This window comes from Entelurus aequoreus, linkage group LG14, assembly GCF_033978785.1.
Source record: "Entelurus aequoreus isolate RoL-2023_Sb linkage group LG14, RoL_Eaeq_v1.1, whole genome shotgun sequence".
NCBI lineage: Eukaryota > Metazoa > Chordata > Actinopteri > Syngnathiformes > Syngnathidae > Entelurus > Entelurus aequoreus.
The window spans coordinates 22946717-22965634 of NC_084744.1; the positions used below are offsets into that span (position 1 = coordinate 22946717).

An 18918-nucleotide genomic window follows, 5' to 3' on the forward strand; every position below is an offset into this window, starting at 1 on the left:
TGGGATTATATTCCCAGTTTTGATCTCGGACGTCTGGTCACTTATAGCAGTGGTCCCCAACCACCGGGCGGGCCGCGGCCGCACAAGAAATTAAAAAAAAAAAAAAAAAAGTTTTTATTTTTAAATCAACATAAAAAACACAATATATACATTATATATCAATATAAATCAATACAGTCTGCAGGGATACAGTCCGTAAGCACACATGATTGTATTTCTTTATGACAAAAAAAAAATATATATATATATATATTATTTTTTAAATCAACATAAAAAAGACAATATATACATTATATATCAATATAAATCACTACAGTCTGCAGGGATACAGTCCGTAAGCACACATGATTGTATTTCTTTATGAAAAAAAAACAAGCAAAAAAAACAAACACATTTTTTTTGACTAGCCCCTTTCCCCCTCCCCCCCGGTCCGTGGGACACATTTTCAAGCGTTGACCGGTCCGCAAGTACAAAAAGGTTGGGGACCACTGACTTATAGCATATAAGAATATTATATTACTGTTAAGAAAACTATGAATAATAAAACATGTGTCCTTTATCATAGCTACACGTAAAAGACAACTGTTCAAATGATGTATAAAGTAAATAATAATATGCTTCCTGAAGTGGTCCAGAAGATGTTTCAGATGTGAACCAATAAATATGTATATCATAATCTATGGGATCATTAACAATTAGAAATACAAATATTTAATACTTCAATATTTCAAACACCTATAGAAAACACTACTATGAATAAGTCTATAATTGTTATATGAATATATATACACATCAAATGTTTATTGTATGTAAAATATGTCTTGTACTGTTTACTCTCACTTTTTCAGTCAAATTGTTCTGTTCAATTTTTAACAAAAGTACACAATGTTGCATATTAATGCATGTACTTGACTGAAAACATCACTGATATAAAATATCTAATCTATAAATGTAGAAACATATTAAAAAGATTGTTGCACAAACAACGTCACACATGTTATATGTGCTGATGTTGTTAGAAAGTCCAAATTAAAATCTTGACAGTTTATTTCAAAGCCTGCAGTTTCATTTGCTGCTGCTGTTCTCACCAGCACACTTGTGTTTCTTACACTGGTACTTAGAAGACAATCTTTCACCACACACACTGCAACTCACCACTTTCTCTCCTGGGTGTGTCCTCGTGTGTGCTACAAGGTTTGATTGGTCACAAAAGCTTCTCTTGCAGATAGAATAGGACTGTGATTTTTCACCCTCTTGTGTCTTTTCAAACAACGGCTCTGTGTAAAACCTTTACCACACATTGAACAGATATAAGGTTTTTCTCCGGTGTGCGTTCTCCTGTGTTTTACCAAACATGAGCTTTGTGCAAAACCTTTACCACAGATTGAACAAGAAAAAGGTTTTTCACCAGTGTGTATTCTCATGTGCACTTTCAAATTTTGACTTGTTACTAAACATTTGCCACATTCTGAGCAACAAAAAGGTTTTTCTCCAGTGTGTCTTCTCATGTGTCTTTTCAGAAGACTATGGTATTTAAATGTTGTGTCACAGTGAGAACATTTCAAGTGTGTGTTGTCAGTGTGACATGTCTTATCATCTTTGAGCTGGTCTGCTTGTGATCCTCCACAGTGGTCTCCATCAGCTTCTGTTGTCATGTGTTGTGTTGAGCTGCTGCTTGGAGGCTCCGCCTCTCTCTTCTCCTCACTTTCACCTTTGACCTCACCATCTTCACTCTTCACAGGGACACCAGTCACTGGGAACTCCACCAACCATTTAGGCTGACGGATGCGGTGTTCCTCCTCTTCCTCTTTAATGTGCAGCGGCTCTTGGTCCTCCTCTTCCTTTTTAAAGTAGGGGGTGAGTGGGTCCTCCTTTTCCTCTTTAATGTGAGGGGTCAGCGGGTTCTCTTGCTCCTTAAAGTGAGGGGTCAGTGGGTCCTCCTCTTCATTTTTGCTGTGTAAGGTCAGTGGGTCCGCTACTTGACCTTTAATGTGAAGGGACAGTTTAACACTATGGGTCTGTGGCGTCTCGTGTTTCTCTTTAATATGGGGGGGCTGTGGCTCCTCCCCTCCCTCTTTAATGTGATGGGAATGTGGTACCTCTTCTTCCTCTTTAATGTGGTGGTGCTGTGGCTCTTCTTCCTGCTCATGAGGAAGATGATCTTCTTCGACGTCTGTGGGATAGGAGAAAACATACATTCTTTAGAAAAGTCCAGCTTTGCTCAGTCACATGAGACATTGTCCTGCACCAACATATGATCTCACAATCTCATCAGTTTCCCCTCACAGCAGTCAGGGTACTTCCAGCTGACACACGAAGTAGACCTTCAGGGGAATGCCTTCCCAGGCCAACGTCCAATCCACCTTATTCATATAAAAACATCCTAGAAGTCTTTCCTGCAATCTATACTAGGGTGCTGTTAGTAGGGATGTCCGATAATGGCTTTTTGCCGATATCCGATATTCCGATATTGTCCAACTCTTTAATTACCGATACCGATATCAACCAATACCGATATCAACCGAGATATGCAGTCGTGGAATTAACACATTATTATGCCTAATTTGGACAACCAGGTATAGTGAAGATAAGGTACTTTTAAAAAAAATTAGTAAAATAAGATAAATAAATTAAAAACATTTTCTTGAATAAAAAAGAAAGTACAACAATATAAAAACAGTTACATAGAAACTAGTAATGAATGAAAATTAGTAAAATTAACTGTTAAAGGTTAGTACTATTAGTGGAGCAGCAGCACGCACAATCATGTGTGCTTACGGACTGTATCCCTTGCAGACTGTATTGATATATATTGATATATAATGTAGGAAGCAGAATATTAATAACAGAAAGAAACAACCCTTTTGTGTGAATGAGAATAAATGGGGGAGGCAGGTTTTTTGGGTTGGTGCACTAATTGTAAGTGTATCTTGTGTTTTTTATGTTGATTTAATAAAAAAAACAAAAAAAAAACGATACCGATAATAAAAAAACAGATACCGATAATTTCCGATATTACATTTTAACGCATATATCGGCCGATAATATCGGCAGGCCGATATTATCGGACATCTCTAGCTGTTAGGGTTGGGTATCGAGTATCGATTGGAACCGGGACTAACTTTCTGATTCTCCCGGAATCGTTCAAAAGTTTAAATTTTGATTCCTAGTTTCGATACCCAGTCCGCCGACCGAAAAAAAAGAATAAGTCCGCTGGAAGAAGAAGCCGCTGAACACCAACGAAGAAGCGCCCACCGCCGGAAGTGTTAAGAGCATAGCCGAGCCTATGTAGCCGAGCGAGTCAGTCAAGCATGGATAGCGGGCGTCGGCGGTCGAAAGTGTGGCTTTACTTTACTAAAAAAAAAAAGAAATATCTGCGAAATGTAACACGTGCGGCAGGACTGTTTCGTGCTTAGGAGGGTGCACGTCGGACATGATGAAGCACCTCCGAGTTCATGGAGTACAAATAAATGCGTGTCCCGTCTTTGACGCGCTGCGCCGACCGTCCTCCTCTGCCTCTTCCTCTTCCTCTGGTTCCGACGCCCAGCCTGGCACCTCGGTGACTGCACTGCAGTCTGAATCCGGTAAGTAAAACAATATATATGCAATAAATAGTGTGTTTTGCGCCAACGTTGAGGCAGCAAACAAATTAGCCCGCATATTTTTTCATAGACAATTTACAACCTGCTAGCCAGGCTCCGCGATGTGCTCTTTCCTGCAGCATCATACACTTACGTGTAAAGGTGTTTTCATGAGGTTTCCTGCAGCATCATACACTTATGTGTAAAGGTGTTTTCATGAGGTTTCCTGCAGCATCATACACTTATGTGTAAAGGTGTTTTCATGAGGTTTCCTGCAGCATCATACACTTATGTGTAAAGGTGTTTTCATGAGGTTTCCTGCAGCATCATACACTTATGTGTAAAGGTGTTTTCATGAGGTTTCCTGCAGCATCATACACTTATGTGTAAAGGTGTTTTCATGAGGTTTCCTGCAGCATCATACACTTATGTGTAAAGGTGTTTTCATGAGGTTTCCTGCAGCATCATACACTTATGTGTAAAGGTGTTTTCATGAGGTTTCCTGCAGCATCATACACTTATGTGTAAAGGTGTTTTCATGAGGTTTCCTGCAGCATCATACACTTATGTGTGAAGGTGTTTTCATGAGGTTTCCTGCAGCATCATACACTTATGTGTAAAGGTGTTTTCATGAGGTTTCCTGCAGCATCATACACTTATGTGTAAAGGTGTTTTCATGAGGTTTCCTGCAGCATCATACACTTATGTGTAAAGATGTTTTCATGAGGTTTCCTGCAGCATCATACACTTATGTGTAAAGGTGTTTTCATGAGGTTTCCTGCAGCATCATACACTTATGTGTAAATGTGTTTTCATGAGGTTTCCTGCAGCATCATACACTTATATGTAAAGGTGTTTTCATGAGGTTTCCTGCAGCATCATACACTTATGTGTAAAGGTGTTTTCATGAGGTTTTCAAAAATAAAGCTCTCTTGAGGAAAGTGTACCCCTGGGAAAATGTATTCATAATTTATAATATTTATATTCAAGTTCATAGATTTGATATTTATATTCTAGTTGAAAACAGCCCTGTGAGGAATTTAAAGTAAAGTTCATAAAAAGTTAAAATAATTAAAATTGATGGAGAATGTCAGACTATTTCATTCAGAAAGACTGTAGGTTAGCTAGCTCGTTTAAAATATCCTAAACTTTTTTTTGACCATGCCTCTTAAAAGAATCGGAATCGAGAATCGTCAGGAATCGGAATCGAAACAAAGAATCGGAATCGGAATCGTTCAAATTCAAACGATACCCAACCCTAGTGAGGAGCTCCCCCTGCTGGTGGACAATAATTAGTGATTTTCACATTCATCTTTAGAGACATCTATCCATCCATTTGCTACATCTTGTCCCTTTTGGGGTAGACGGGGGTGCTGGCGGGGTACACCCTGGATAAGTCGCCAGCTCATCACAGGGCCAACACAGATAGACAGACAACATTCACACACTAGGACCATTTTAGTGTTGCCAATCAACCTATCCTCAGGTGCATGTCTTTGGAGGTGGGAGGGGCCTATCCTCAGGTGCATGTCTTTGGAGGTGGGAGGAAGCCGGAGTACCCGGAGACATGTCTGCTCTAAAAAAGCATGAGCACAGTCAACATGTTGTCCAAAAAAGATATCTGTTTTGCTTTCATTTAGATAGTGTCACCACAGTTAAACTGGGAAGAAGTAATCGGATTACTGACTACTCCTTCAAAATATAACTTGTTTACCTTATTAATGATAGTAATAATGGATTAGATTAATTTAGTGCGTTTCTAGACACTCAAATTGCATTAGAGTGAGAACTGAGAAGGCATCATTCATGCAGTCCACACATTCAATGTGGTAAGCTACATTTAATTATAATAATACTCATAACTAGATGAAGCAATTCCTGAAAAAGTTGCACGTAAATGCTCCAATGCTGAAGTTGAACTGAAATGCTGACAGAATGTAGTTTGAATGTAAGAATAGTTTGAATGTTGAAGAGTTTGAATTTCGGGAAAACCGGGAATTTTTTAAGTTCTTAAACCAACTTGTTTTTTTGTCCTGACTCAGAGGAATGTTTTGACAGTGGAACGGTTGAAATGGGTTGAACAATGTGAAAGGAGTCCTCGCACTAAAGAAGGTTGGAAATAAGGTTAGAAAAAAAACAGGAATTCCTGGAAATGTGTTGAATGTGGAAAAATGGTTGTTTGAATTTCCAGGACGACTTGAATGTGTTGAAGGTGGAATGGTTTGAAAAATGTGGGAATTGTGGAAGTGTGAAAAATGGATAATTCATTTTGAATGGGGAAAATGTCCCTCAAGACTGGGAATTCTATAAAATCCAGGAATTCATTTTAATAAGTGTTGAAAGGGAGCACACAATTCCTGAACACACTAAATATTTTGAAGTTGGAACGGTTTGAATGAAGACGAAAAATGTGGGAGTTGTGGAACTTTCATTGTATTCCTTTCAATGGGAATTTCATGGCATTTTTTGAGAATTTCGGGGAAAGCGGGAATTTTTTTGAAAATGCTAAAAAAAGCGAATGTTCTGAATGAGTTGAAATGGTTGGTGTTGGAATTTTTCAAATCGGTTGAGAAATGTTGAAGTCCAAACATTTTTAATTGAGAAATGGTATTATGGAATCCCTGGAATTTCCGGAAAACCGGGAACTTTTCCAGTTCAAAAACAACTTTGTTTTCTGTCCTGATTAAGAGGAATGATTTGACGGTGGGATGGTTGAAATGGGTTGAAAAATGTTGTAATTTCAATTTCCAGAATTAGTGGAATATGTTGAAGGTGGAATGGTTTAAATCAGTTAAAAAATGTGGAAATGGTGGAATTTTGAAAAATGGCTAATTCGTTTTGAATGGGGAAAAATGTCCCGGAAAACGTGGAATTCTGGGAATTTTTGGAATTTGTCAAGGGAAAGCCCGTCATTACCGAATAGGCTGAACAGTTTGAAGTTGGAACGGTGTGAATGGGATGAAAAATGTGGGAGTTGTAGAACTTTCATTGTATTCCTTTCAATGGGAATTTCATGGAATTTTTTGAGAATTTCGGGGAAAGCGGGAATTTTTTTGAAAATGCTAAAAAATGCGAATGTTCTGAATGAGTTGAAATGGTTGGTGTTGGAATTTTTCTAATCGGTTGAGAAATTTTGAAGTACAAACATTTTTAATTGAGAAATGGTATTATGGAATCCCTGGAATTTCGGGAAAACCTGGAACTTTTCCAGTTCAAAACAAACTTTGTTTTCTGTCCTGATTAAGAAGAATGATTTGACGGTGGGACGGTGAAATGGGTTGAAAAATGTTGTAATTTCAATTTACAGAATTAGTGGAATATGTTGAAGGTGGAATGGTTTGAATCGGTTGAAAAATGTGGAAATGGTGGAATTTTGAAAAATGGCTAATTTGTTTTGAATGGGGAAAAATGTCCCGGAAAACGTGGAATTCTGGGAATTTTTGGAATTTGTCAAGGGAAAGCCCGTCATTACCGAATAGGCTGAACAGTTTGAAGTTGGAACGGTGTGAATGGGATGAAAAATGTTGGAGTTATTTTCAATGAGAATTTCATGGAAATTTGGGAATTTTAGGAAAAGAGGGAATTTTTTTGAAAATGCAAAAAAATGTGAATGTTCTGAATGAGTGAATGGTTGGTGTTGGAATGTTTCAAATCGGTCGAGAAATGTTGAAGTAGTAAACATTTTTCCATTGAGAAATAGTATTATGGAATTCCTGGAATTTCGGGAAAAACGGGAATTTTTCCAGAGAAAAAAACTTTGTTTTTTTGTCCTAATTAAGAGGAATGATTTGCCGGTGGAAAGATTGAAGTGGGTTGAAAAATGTGGTCGACAGAAGAAAGGGTTTGAAAAAACGGGAATTCTGGGTATTCTTCAAATTTTTTGGAACTTAGAAAAATGATAGTTTGAATGTCCAGTATTAGCGGAATATGTTGAAGGTGGAACGATTTGAAACGGTTGAAAAAAGTGGAAATGGTAGAAGTTTTAAAAACGGCCAATTCATTTTGAATGGGAAAAATGACTAAGCACTTATTTATTCTCGTTTCAAGCTAGTTTAGCGGCTAGCTTAGCTCTTAGCTTGCCCGTCCTTTGTGTCTAACATGTTTAGCCTCGTTCTACAGTCCTTCAGTGATAATATTACTTGTAAGAAATGTAATGTATTTGCTGCAATGGAGGATGGTTGAACGTGTGATGTAAGAAGATACAGTTAGCTGTCTGGTCGGCCAACTGAACATCAAAAATACAAATCAGCGGTTAAAAATCTGGGGCCGTACTTATCAAGCTTCTCAGAATTACTCCTAAGTCTGCTAAGAGTTGACTTAAGAGTAAATAAATTATTCGCTGAAAGCTGCACTTAAAAGTTAGTTATCAAGCGTCTTACTCACACTTTCAGCGAAGTGTAGGACTGAATCTTAAGTGTCACACTCAGAGCTGAATTACGACATTACTATGTGCCGTAAGTGGAATTTTAGGTGACGTCATTTCTGTGTCCATACAAATGACCAATCACGAAAGGGAATCCGTTGTCTAAGAATAAAGAAATATCTTGGAAATATTTAAGTGGACAATGGGAGTGTATATTTTGACAATAAACAACAAAATAATACAAAACAAACTAGTCCCCGCCGGCACTCATGCTACCGCTCCCTCTCTTCTGTCGCCCACACACTCACTGACGTCACTCACCTCACGGCCACACACATACGCTACTGTCATAACATTTTCTTTCCAATTCATTAATTAGGCAACTAATTTGAAACTGGTGTGGGTGGCTCTATATATACTAGCCCACTGCAGCCACATGCAGAAATCAACATGGAATCGAAAAGTATTAAATCTGTGACAAAAAATAATACCCGCTCTGTCTAAACGATACCGTTTGATCAGCTGCTTGTCATCAAACAAATCCAGAACATCGTTCCGCTCCCTGAATGTTCGCGCACGTCTCTCTCGCCTCAGTGCCATCCCCTGCTGGCAACTCCTAACCACTTAAGACACCTCTGAAGGTCTCTTAAATATCGTGGAGAGTAGGAGTGATTCTTAGACTTAAGAACGTTGATAAAAAGCTTTTATTCTTAAGTTTGAGAGTAGGACTAAACTTCGCAAATTCTCAGGACTTAAGTGTAAAATGGCACTCTAAGAAGCTTGATAAGTACGGCCCCTGGACGTTTGAGGTCTTTGTGAGTGAAAAATATTTAATTTCACAATTTTGCGATACAAGAAGACCTGGCAATAATGTCCCATACTTAATCAGAGTTTTAAGGTTTGATGAACATGATGGCCTCGTGGTACAAAGTTTAGTTTCTACACACTTTGGTGAATATTTGTATGTAAGTAAAAATGCATCTGTTGTTTTATGTCAGTTTTGTTCAACTAAACTCCTATTTGTTAAACATTTGTACATGTTTAAAACGATCACAGTGCTAATTTTTGTTAGCCTGTCAATGTGGTCGTCCATTGTATGTTAGCATTAAGCTAAAAAGCCAACCTTTATCCTTTATGGTTGTATTGTTTTTTTTAGGTTTACAGCAAACTGTATTGTTGATTGAACATGATTGTTACATGTATGTGCAGGTCTTTTGCAGGCTCCTCAAACACACGCGAAAGCGTGGCGTCACTCCGGTGGGTGTACGGATGTGTCGAAGGTACGCGGACACAGAAAACTCCCCCACAATGGTTATAAACCTCCTAGTCCTCTACATGTCACAACGACTAGTAACGTTACTATGAAACACGCAACCGTCCCGTCCTTGAGGCGGTCATTCCAAATAGCGACTAAACTACGAAGCTAAAGCCGGCAAGGAAAATCCATACACCCACAACATATCTCATCTGATTGTGTTGTTGTGAACGACATCATCCATGTAGGAGTAATGTACAAACAGGACAACCTACTCAGTGGCCTAGTGGTTAGAGTGTCTGCCCTGCGATTGGTAGGTTGTGAGTTCAAACCCCGGATGAGTCATACCAAAGACTAATTACCTCCCTGCTTGGCACTCAGCATCAAGGGTTGGAATTGGGGGTTAAATCACCAAAAATGATTCCCGGGCGCGGCCACCGCTGCTGCCCACTGCTCCCCTCACCTCCCAGGGGGTGATCAAGGGAAATGTGTCAAATGCCTCCACACGTCAAGCTGAGAACAGCAACACACTTCCCCCTTCACAATAATAGGTCTGACTGCGCTGACAAAATAAAGGTTTCAAAAAAGCACCTCACACAAACATAATGAACACAATTATTATGCTTTGACCCAAAGTTCTGGTTAAAAATTGTCCAAAGCTATATTGCACCAATAAATGTGACAGATTCTGCATTTAACTAAACATTTTATACATTTTTATTTGACAAAAAAGCACACTTAAATGGTAGTAAAATATGTGTTAAATGTAAAAAAAATAGATCTTATAACAATTTAAAAAAAACACTTAATTTTATTGTTTTTTTTATATTGCCATTTTTATTTAGATTAATTTTTACTATTATTTTATTTGTTACTAACTGATATCCGTTTTTTAAAACTATATTTAAAGTTGAGTTTTGTTAGTCAAGTCAAGTCAAGTCAACTTTATTTATATAGCACATTTTCAACAACTTTTTAGATTGAACCAAAGTGCTTTACAGGTTAAAAAAGCATGGAGCAAACAAAAAACAAAACAAAAACTAAGCAAAAACAAAAAAAACAAAGAACATAAACAATGAGTGTGCTAAACAAGATAGTGCAAATGTAGTAAAATAAATACTGGTGTTTTCATATTAAAATAATTGTGTAATTAATCGTGATTACAATATCAATCAAAAATAATGGTGATTATTATTTTTGCCATAATGGTCCAGCCCTAACTGTACCCTTTTTAAACAACAGAGGGTGTAAAACACAATCTATTCTACGTGTTTCATTAACTCAACTTTATCTTTAATGCATCTAAAGAAGAGGTGTTCAAACATTTTCCAGCGAGGGCCACATAGAGAAACATTTAAGGATGCGAGGGCCACTTTTGTACATTTTGTATATGAAAAATACTCAAACCAAAACCATGTAGGTGAACATATGCTAACATTTGAAAAAAACTTCTACATCTTAGCTTTGTGTTATAGATAACAAAGCAATAAAATAATTCCTGATTATTTGAATAATAATTGTATTTGTTTTTATGTTAACTGTGCTCGAAAGTAAGCTTGTATTTACTAATATTGCTAATATATCGTCAACTGAAATGCTTTTGAGAGCTTTAGTACACTCAAAAACATACGTCTGACAAGAAATGGGGACACTTTTTCCTCATGACAGGACATACGGAAATCCTCAAAGGCCTTATACAGTAAAACGGTCAGATTGTCGGCCATTTTGGTTTTCAAATCCCATTTTTGGGAGATTTGGTCCCGTTTAATTTTTCATAGTTTTTTGTTCTAATTTGGGAGCTGTTTAGTTTGTCTATAGCAGGGGTCGGCAACCTTCAGCATACAAAGAGCCATTTGAGCCCATTTCCCACCAAAGTTAACCCACCTAGAGCCACAAACTCTGTTTTAAGCCCTAAAATGACAATAACACACATTTTAGTTTCATTACATTTAAGCTATAGTATTTATGAAATCAAACACTAGACAGAATATGACATAGCAAGTATTTTTGCTCTGATCAGCTTTCCGCAGCAGTTCCGAAACTGCTCTTTTTCGGTCATCTCCAGCTTGGTAGTATTTTTCTGCAAATACTGTGTGTTTGTTCTGGAAATTTATTTCCACATTTCATTTTTAGTTGTTTGCTATTTTCTCCCCACATATTAAGCACACAGGTGAACCAACCTCGTCAACAGTAAATGCCAATGAAACACTAGCATTAAATGTTTTATTTTCATCAGAAATGGGTCTCTTTTTGATTTGTCCATTGCTAATTTACTGGGGGTTGACCACTAAAAACAATGCAATTGCTTGGCAGCAAAAGATGACGCATCGGGGGTGTTACGTACATTTCGATAGACAAAATATTGCAAGATCACAAACTCTAAAATAAAAACGGCTACATTAAAATAAACTAACTAAATAAAATAAATTAAAATTAAATAGCCATTATTTATTTACATTTTTTAAAAGCCAAAGGGAGCCAGGCTGGAGGCATGAAAGAGCCGCATGCGGCTCCAGAGCCGTGGGTTGCAGACCCCTGGTCTATAGAATGTATCGCGGGCCAATAAAAACCGAGCTACGGGCCGCAAATGGCCCCCGGGCCGCACTTTGGACACCCCTGATCTAAAGGATATAAATATAATTCCATGATGTGCCTTTTTCCATCCATTTTCCACCTCTTGTCCCTTTTGGGGTGACAGGGGGGCGGAAGGCGGGGTACACCCTGGAAAATTGCATAAAATCTTTCAACTATTTTTTAAATGTTATCCTAATTAAAAATGTATCCTCCAGTTTGTGGCTATTATAAGGCATATTTCCAGAGGATATGCATTTTTACAGCATGTTTTAAAGAGATAGCATTTAAAAAATAACTTCTGGGTATATTATATTGATCAACTAATTCTTATTTAGGGGGCTTAGTGAGCGGAATAGAGGCGCTCCCATTGACTCCATTGTTAGAATTAGGATAGTTAAGATTTTGCTAATGTTTGTTTACAACCTAGAATGCATACACAATAAAAACATGTTATTGTCTTACATAAGGATTGTGAATGACAGGCAAAATAAAACATAAAAAATCAGATCCTCTTTGATAATTGTTCTACATCCTGTGAACGGGTTGATGCTGTGGTGAAAGTGAGAACATAAATACATGTCGGGAAAATGGCTGGCAAACGTTTTAAAACCTGGTTAAAGATTGTTGGCGGTAAACCCAGAGAGGCATGTGTATGTTGTAAAATGATGTTAGAACTAGCTTTATTATTTGGGTTTAGGGGGCGCCGTCATGGGGCCCGCCCCCAGCCCAGCTCTGACTTGTTCCACCACTGCCGGTCATTGTGATTATATTATATATTCCAAATGTCATTTTCTTGTTATTAGTCAAATATAAAGTTAGTAAACATGTGAGAGTAAGAAGTCAACAAACCTGTTCTGTGTAACACAACTTGATGTTTCTTGAAAACAGCGTCCAGTAGTCGATTGTTCACCTCTTTTGTTCTAGAAAGTTCCGCCTCGTATTCTGCTATCGTTCTTTCTAACACTACAAATATTTCTTCAGCGGCAGCAGTTAGTCGCTGATCCACCAACGCTCTCAACATTTGTAATGTAGACATTTTCACACAATCACAACACTTTACTCTCACACTTGATCTCTACTTAGCGACGTGTTGATAACTTCTGTTAGCAGCTAACAAGCTAAGCTAACTAGCGAGCTAAGCTAACTAACAAGCAAAGATAGCAGGAGAAGCGGCACAGTGCTTCTAGCGCATCGAGACGACTTCGTCCTTGAATAAATAATCAAATATGTATTTTATACGACGTAAATATTTCAAACTGGAGAACAAATAATAAGACTGACTTGTTAGCGTCCTGCTCGCTTCTTTCTCCGTCGATGTGCTTTCACGACAGTTAGCACACTTGACGTTACATCTTCTTCTTCTTTTCAGTTTTACGGCAGCTGGCATCCATCTGTGTTGCATTACTGCCATCTTCAGTTTCATTTTATAATGAAATGACAATCTCTCCTTGAGTCCAGTATTGTTCAAAAACTCCCAAACTATTCCATGTTCAGTGTCCACAAGATTTATCCTGCTCTTCAGCAAAAAAAAATTAAAAAAATGTAATTTTTATTTTCTAGTAATATTTTGACACATCTTATCTCTGCATATTCTACTAGAATACTCTTATTAGCATTACATATATATATATATATATATATATATATATATATATATATATATATATATATATATATATATATATATATATATATATATATATATATATATATATATATATATATATATATATATATATATATATATACACACAGGTAAAAGCCAGTAAATTAGAATATTTTGAAAAACTTGATTTATTTCAGTAATTGCATTCAAAAGGTGTAACTTGTACATTATATTTATTCATTGCACACAGACTGATGCATTCAAATGTTTATTTCATTTAATTTTGATGATTTGAAGTGGCAACAAATGAAAATCCAAAATTCCGTGTGTCACAAAATTTGAATATTACTTAAGGCTAATACAAAAAAGGGATTTTTAGAAATGTTGGCCAACTGAAAAGTATGAAAATGAAAAATATGAGCATGTACAATACTCAATACTTGGTTGGAGCTCCTTTTGCCTCAATTACTGCGTTAATGCGGCGTGGCATGGAGTCGACGAGTTTCTGACACTGCTCAGGTGTTATGAGAGCCCAGGTTGCTCTGATAGTGGCCTTCAACTCTTCTGCGTTTTTGGGTCTGGCATTCTGCATCTTCCTTTTCACAATACCCCACAGATTTTCTATGGGGCTAAGGTCAGGGGAGTTGGCGGGCCAATTTAGAACAGAAATACCATGGTCCGTAAACCAGGCACGGGTAGATTTTGCGCTGTGTGCAGGCGCCAAGTCCTGTTGGAACTTGATATCTCCATCTCCATAGAGCAGGTCAGCAGCAGGAAGCATGAAGTGCTCTAAAACTTGCTGGTAGACGGCTGCGTTGACCCTGGATCTCAGGAAACAGAGTGGACCGACACCAGCAGATGACATGGCACCCCAAACCATCACTGATGGTGGAAACTTTACACTAGACTTCAGGCAACGTGGATCCTGTGCCTCTCCTGTCTTCCTCCAGACTCTGGGACCTCGATTTCCAAAGGAAATGCAAAATTTGCTTTCGTTTCCACCATCAGTGATGGTTTGGGGTGCCATGTCATCTGCTGGTGTCGGTCCACTCTGTTTCCTGAGATCCAGGGTCAATGCAGCCGTCCACCAGCAAGTTTTAGAGCACTTCATGCTTCCTGCTGCTGACCTGCTCTATGGAGATGGAGATTTCAAGTTCCAACAGGACTTGGCGCCTGCACACAGCGCAAAATCTACCCGTGCCTGGTTTACGGACCATGGTATTTCTGTTCTAAATTGGCCCGCCAACTCCCCTGACCTTAGCCCCATAGAAAATCTGTGGGGTATTGTGAAAAGGAAGATGCAGAATGCCAGACCCAAAAACGCAGAAGAGTTGAAGGCCACTATCAGAGCAACCTGGGCTCTCATAACACCTGAGCAGTGTCAGAAACTCGTCGACTCCATGCCACGCCGCATTAACGCAGTAATTGAGGCAAAAGGAGCTCCAACCAAGTATTGAGTATTATACATGCTCATATTTTTCATTTTCATACTTTTCAGTTGGCCAACATTTCTAAAAATCCCTTTTTTGTATTAGCCTTAAGTAATATTCTAATTTTGTGACACACGGAATTTTGGATTTTCATTTGTTGCCACTTCAAATCATCAAAATTAAATGAAATAAACATTTGAATGCATCAGTCTGTGTGCAATGAATAAATATAATGTACAAGTTACACCTTGTGAATGCAATTACTGAAATAAATCAAGTTTTTCAAAATATTCTAATTTACTGCCTTTTACCTGTATATATATATATATATATATATATATATATATATATATATATATATATATATATATATATATATATATATATATATATATATATATATAAATCAAGCACCTACTGTACTGTTTACTTGTAGAAATACCCTTTTTGGAGCAAATATCTACCCATATAATTAATATGTGTATATATAATATAATATAATATAATATTATATATATATATATATATATATATATATATATATATATATATATATATATATATATATATATATATATATATATATATATATATATATATATATATATATATATATATATATATATATATATATTTATATAATATACATATTATGTATAAGCATATGTATATATATATATATATATATATATATATATATATATATTTATATAATATACATATTATGTATAGGCATATGTATATATATTTATATATATATATATATATATATATATATATATATATATATATATATATATATATATATATATATATATATGTATATATATATATATATATATATATATATATATATATATATATATATATATATATATATATATATATATATATATATATATATATATATATATATATATATATATATATATATAATCGTGCTCGATATCGTGGTAGAGCGTAATATGTATGTGTGGGAAAAAAATCACAAGACTATTTAATCTCTACAGGCCTGTCTCATGAGGGTTTCCTCAATCATCAGGAGATGATGAAATCTCCTGATGATTGAGGAAACCCTCATGAAACAGGCCTGTAGAGATTAAATAGTCTTGTGATTTTTTCCCCACACATACATATATATATATATATATATATATATATATATATATATATATATATATATATATATATATATATATATATATATATATATATATATATGTATATATATATATATATACACGCACACACATACATATATACATGTATACTGTATATATGTATGTGTGTGCGTGTGTATATATATATATATATATATATATATACATGCACACACATACATATATACAGTATATATGTATACTCTCTCTCTCTATATATATATATATATATATATATATATATATATATATATATACGCACACACATACATATATACAGCATACATGTATATATATATATATATATATATATATTATATATATATATATATATATATATATATATATATATATATATATATATATATATATATACAGCATACATGTATATATGTATATATATATATATATATATATATATATATATATATATATATATATATATATATATATATATATATATATATATATATATATATATATATATATATATATATATATATATACAGACTAGTAGAGCATCTTAGGCCTCCACAGCTTCTTAACGGGACTTCTTCGTCCTGTCCTATGGTCCATACTACATTCTACAGTACAGGAGGTCGCGCTAGCAACCTTTCAATGGACCGCTTCCAAGTTGGCTTCTGCGCATGTCCAATTTGTGGAGGTCAAAGTTCGTGAGGGATAAACAAAGCCAAGCGACTCCATACTTTTTTTTAGTAAACTTCGTCAGTTGGTGGTTTGTATTTACTCTTTAGCGTGAATAGTAGTAGATATATTTCTGAATGATTGTTTATTCCGCGTCGTGTATATTTTTCAATATGTCAAAGACAATTTGTGGGATGTTCTAATAGTACATCATCATCATCATCCTCATCATTTATTTGTATTCCTTGCATGAACATGCATATATACAAGCCACGTACACTTCACACTTTCATCAGAAAGGAGCAGATTGAAGAATAATATTCTTATATTTATCTGCCAACCTTTTTTAACACAATTATTTTAGATGACTTTATCACTGTTCCCTCCACCAACACCCCAACTCCAACATACTTTCTCATTTTCCTTGAAGCATTTTCACAATGACACGTCCAATCAAAATCAAATATTAGTTTGTGTGTAACACCAAGGTACATGCCTGTATCAAAGTACATGTGTGGAACACCAAGGTACACGCCTATATCAAAGTACATGTGTGTAACACCAAGGTACATGCCTATATCAAAGTACATGTGTGTAACACCAAGGTACATGCCTATATCAAAGTACATGTGTGTAACACCAAGGTACATGCCTATATCAAAGTACATTTGTGTAACACCAAGGTACATGCCTATATCAAAGTACATGTGTGGCACACCAAGGTACACGCCTATATCAAAGTACATGTGTGTAACACCAAGTTACATGCCTATATCAAAGTACATGTGTGTAACACCAAAGTACATGCCTGTATCAAAGTACATTTGTGTAACACCAAGGTTCATGCCTATATCAAAGTACATGTGTGTAACACCAAGGTACATGCCTGTATGAAAGTACATATTTGTAACACCAAGGTACATGCCTATATCAAAGTACATGTGTGTAACACCAAGGTACATGCCTATATCAAAGTACATGTGTGAAACACCAAGGTACATGCCTATATCAAAGTACATGTGTGTAACACCAAGGTGCATGCCTATATCAAAGTACATGTGTGGAACACCAAGGTACATGCCTATATCAAAGTACATGTGTGTAACACCAAGGTGCATGCTTAAATCAAAGAACGTGTGTAACACCAAGGTACATGCCTGTATCAAAGTAAATGTGTGTTACACCAAGGTACATGCTTATATCAAAGTACATGTGTGTAACACCAAGGTACATGCCTATATCAAAGTACATGTGTGTAACACCAAGGTACATGCCTGTATGAAAGTACATGTTTGTAACACCAAGGTACATGCCTATATCAAAGTACATGTGTGTAACACCAAGGTACATGCCTATATCAAAGTACATGTGTGAAACACCAAGGTACATGCCTATATCAAAGTACATGTGTGTAACACCAAGGTGCATGCCTATATCAAAGTACATGTGTGTAACACCAAGGTACATGCCTATATCAAAGTACATGTGTGTAACACCAAAGTACATGCCTGTATCAAAGTACATTTGTGTAACACCAAGGTTCATGCCTATATCAAAGTACATGTGTGTAACACCAAGGTACATGCCTGTATGAAAGTACATATTTGTAACACCAAGGTACATGCCTATATCAAAGTACATGTGTGTAACACCAAGGTACATGCCTATATCAAAGTACATGTGTGAAACACCAAGGTACATGCCTATATCAAAGTACATGTGTGTAACACCAAGGTGCATGCCTATATCAAAGTACATGTGTGGAACACCAAGGTACATGCCTATATCAAAGTACATGTGTGTAACACCAAGGTGCATGCTTAAATCAAAGAACGTGTGTAACACCAAGGTACATGCCTATATCAAAGTAAATGTGTGTTACACCAAGGTACATGCTTATATCAAAGTACATGTGTGTAACACCAAGGTACATGCCTATATCAAAGTACATGTGTGTAACACCAAGGTACATGCCTGTATGAAAGTACATGTTTGTAACACCAAGGTACATGCCTATATCAAAGTACATGTGTGTAACACCAAGGTACATGCCTATATCAAAGTACATGTGTGAAACACCAAGGTACATGCCTATATCAAAGTACATGTGTGTAACACCAAGGTGCATGCCTATATCAAAGTACATGTGTGGCACACCAAGGTACACGCCTATATCAAAGTACATGTGTGTAACACCAAGTTACATGCCTATATCAAAGTACATGTGTGTAACACCAAGGTACATGCCTATATCAAAGTACATGTGTGTAACACCAAAGTACATGCCTGTATCAAAGTACATTT

At 36.2% G+C, this 18918-nt stretch overlaps 1 protein-coding gene across 1 annotated transcript; it reads right to left on the reverse strand.

The window, feature by feature from the left end:
• Positions 1 to 349: 349 nt before the first annotated feature.
• LOC133664524 (zinc finger protein 892-like) lies at positions 350 to 13098 on the reverse strand. The gene is made up of 2 exons (XM_062069218.1): positions 12623 to 13098; positions 350 to 2173 (listed from the first exon to the last, which is right to left on the reverse strand). Exons 1-2 carry the CDS (start codon positions 12807 to 12809, stop codon positions 1188 to 1190), a joined length of 1173 nt encoding a protein of 390 aa, XP_061925202.1. The 5' UTR covers positions 12810 to 13098; the 3' UTR covers positions 350 to 1187.
• Positions 13099 to 18918: the final 5820 nt, after the last annotated feature.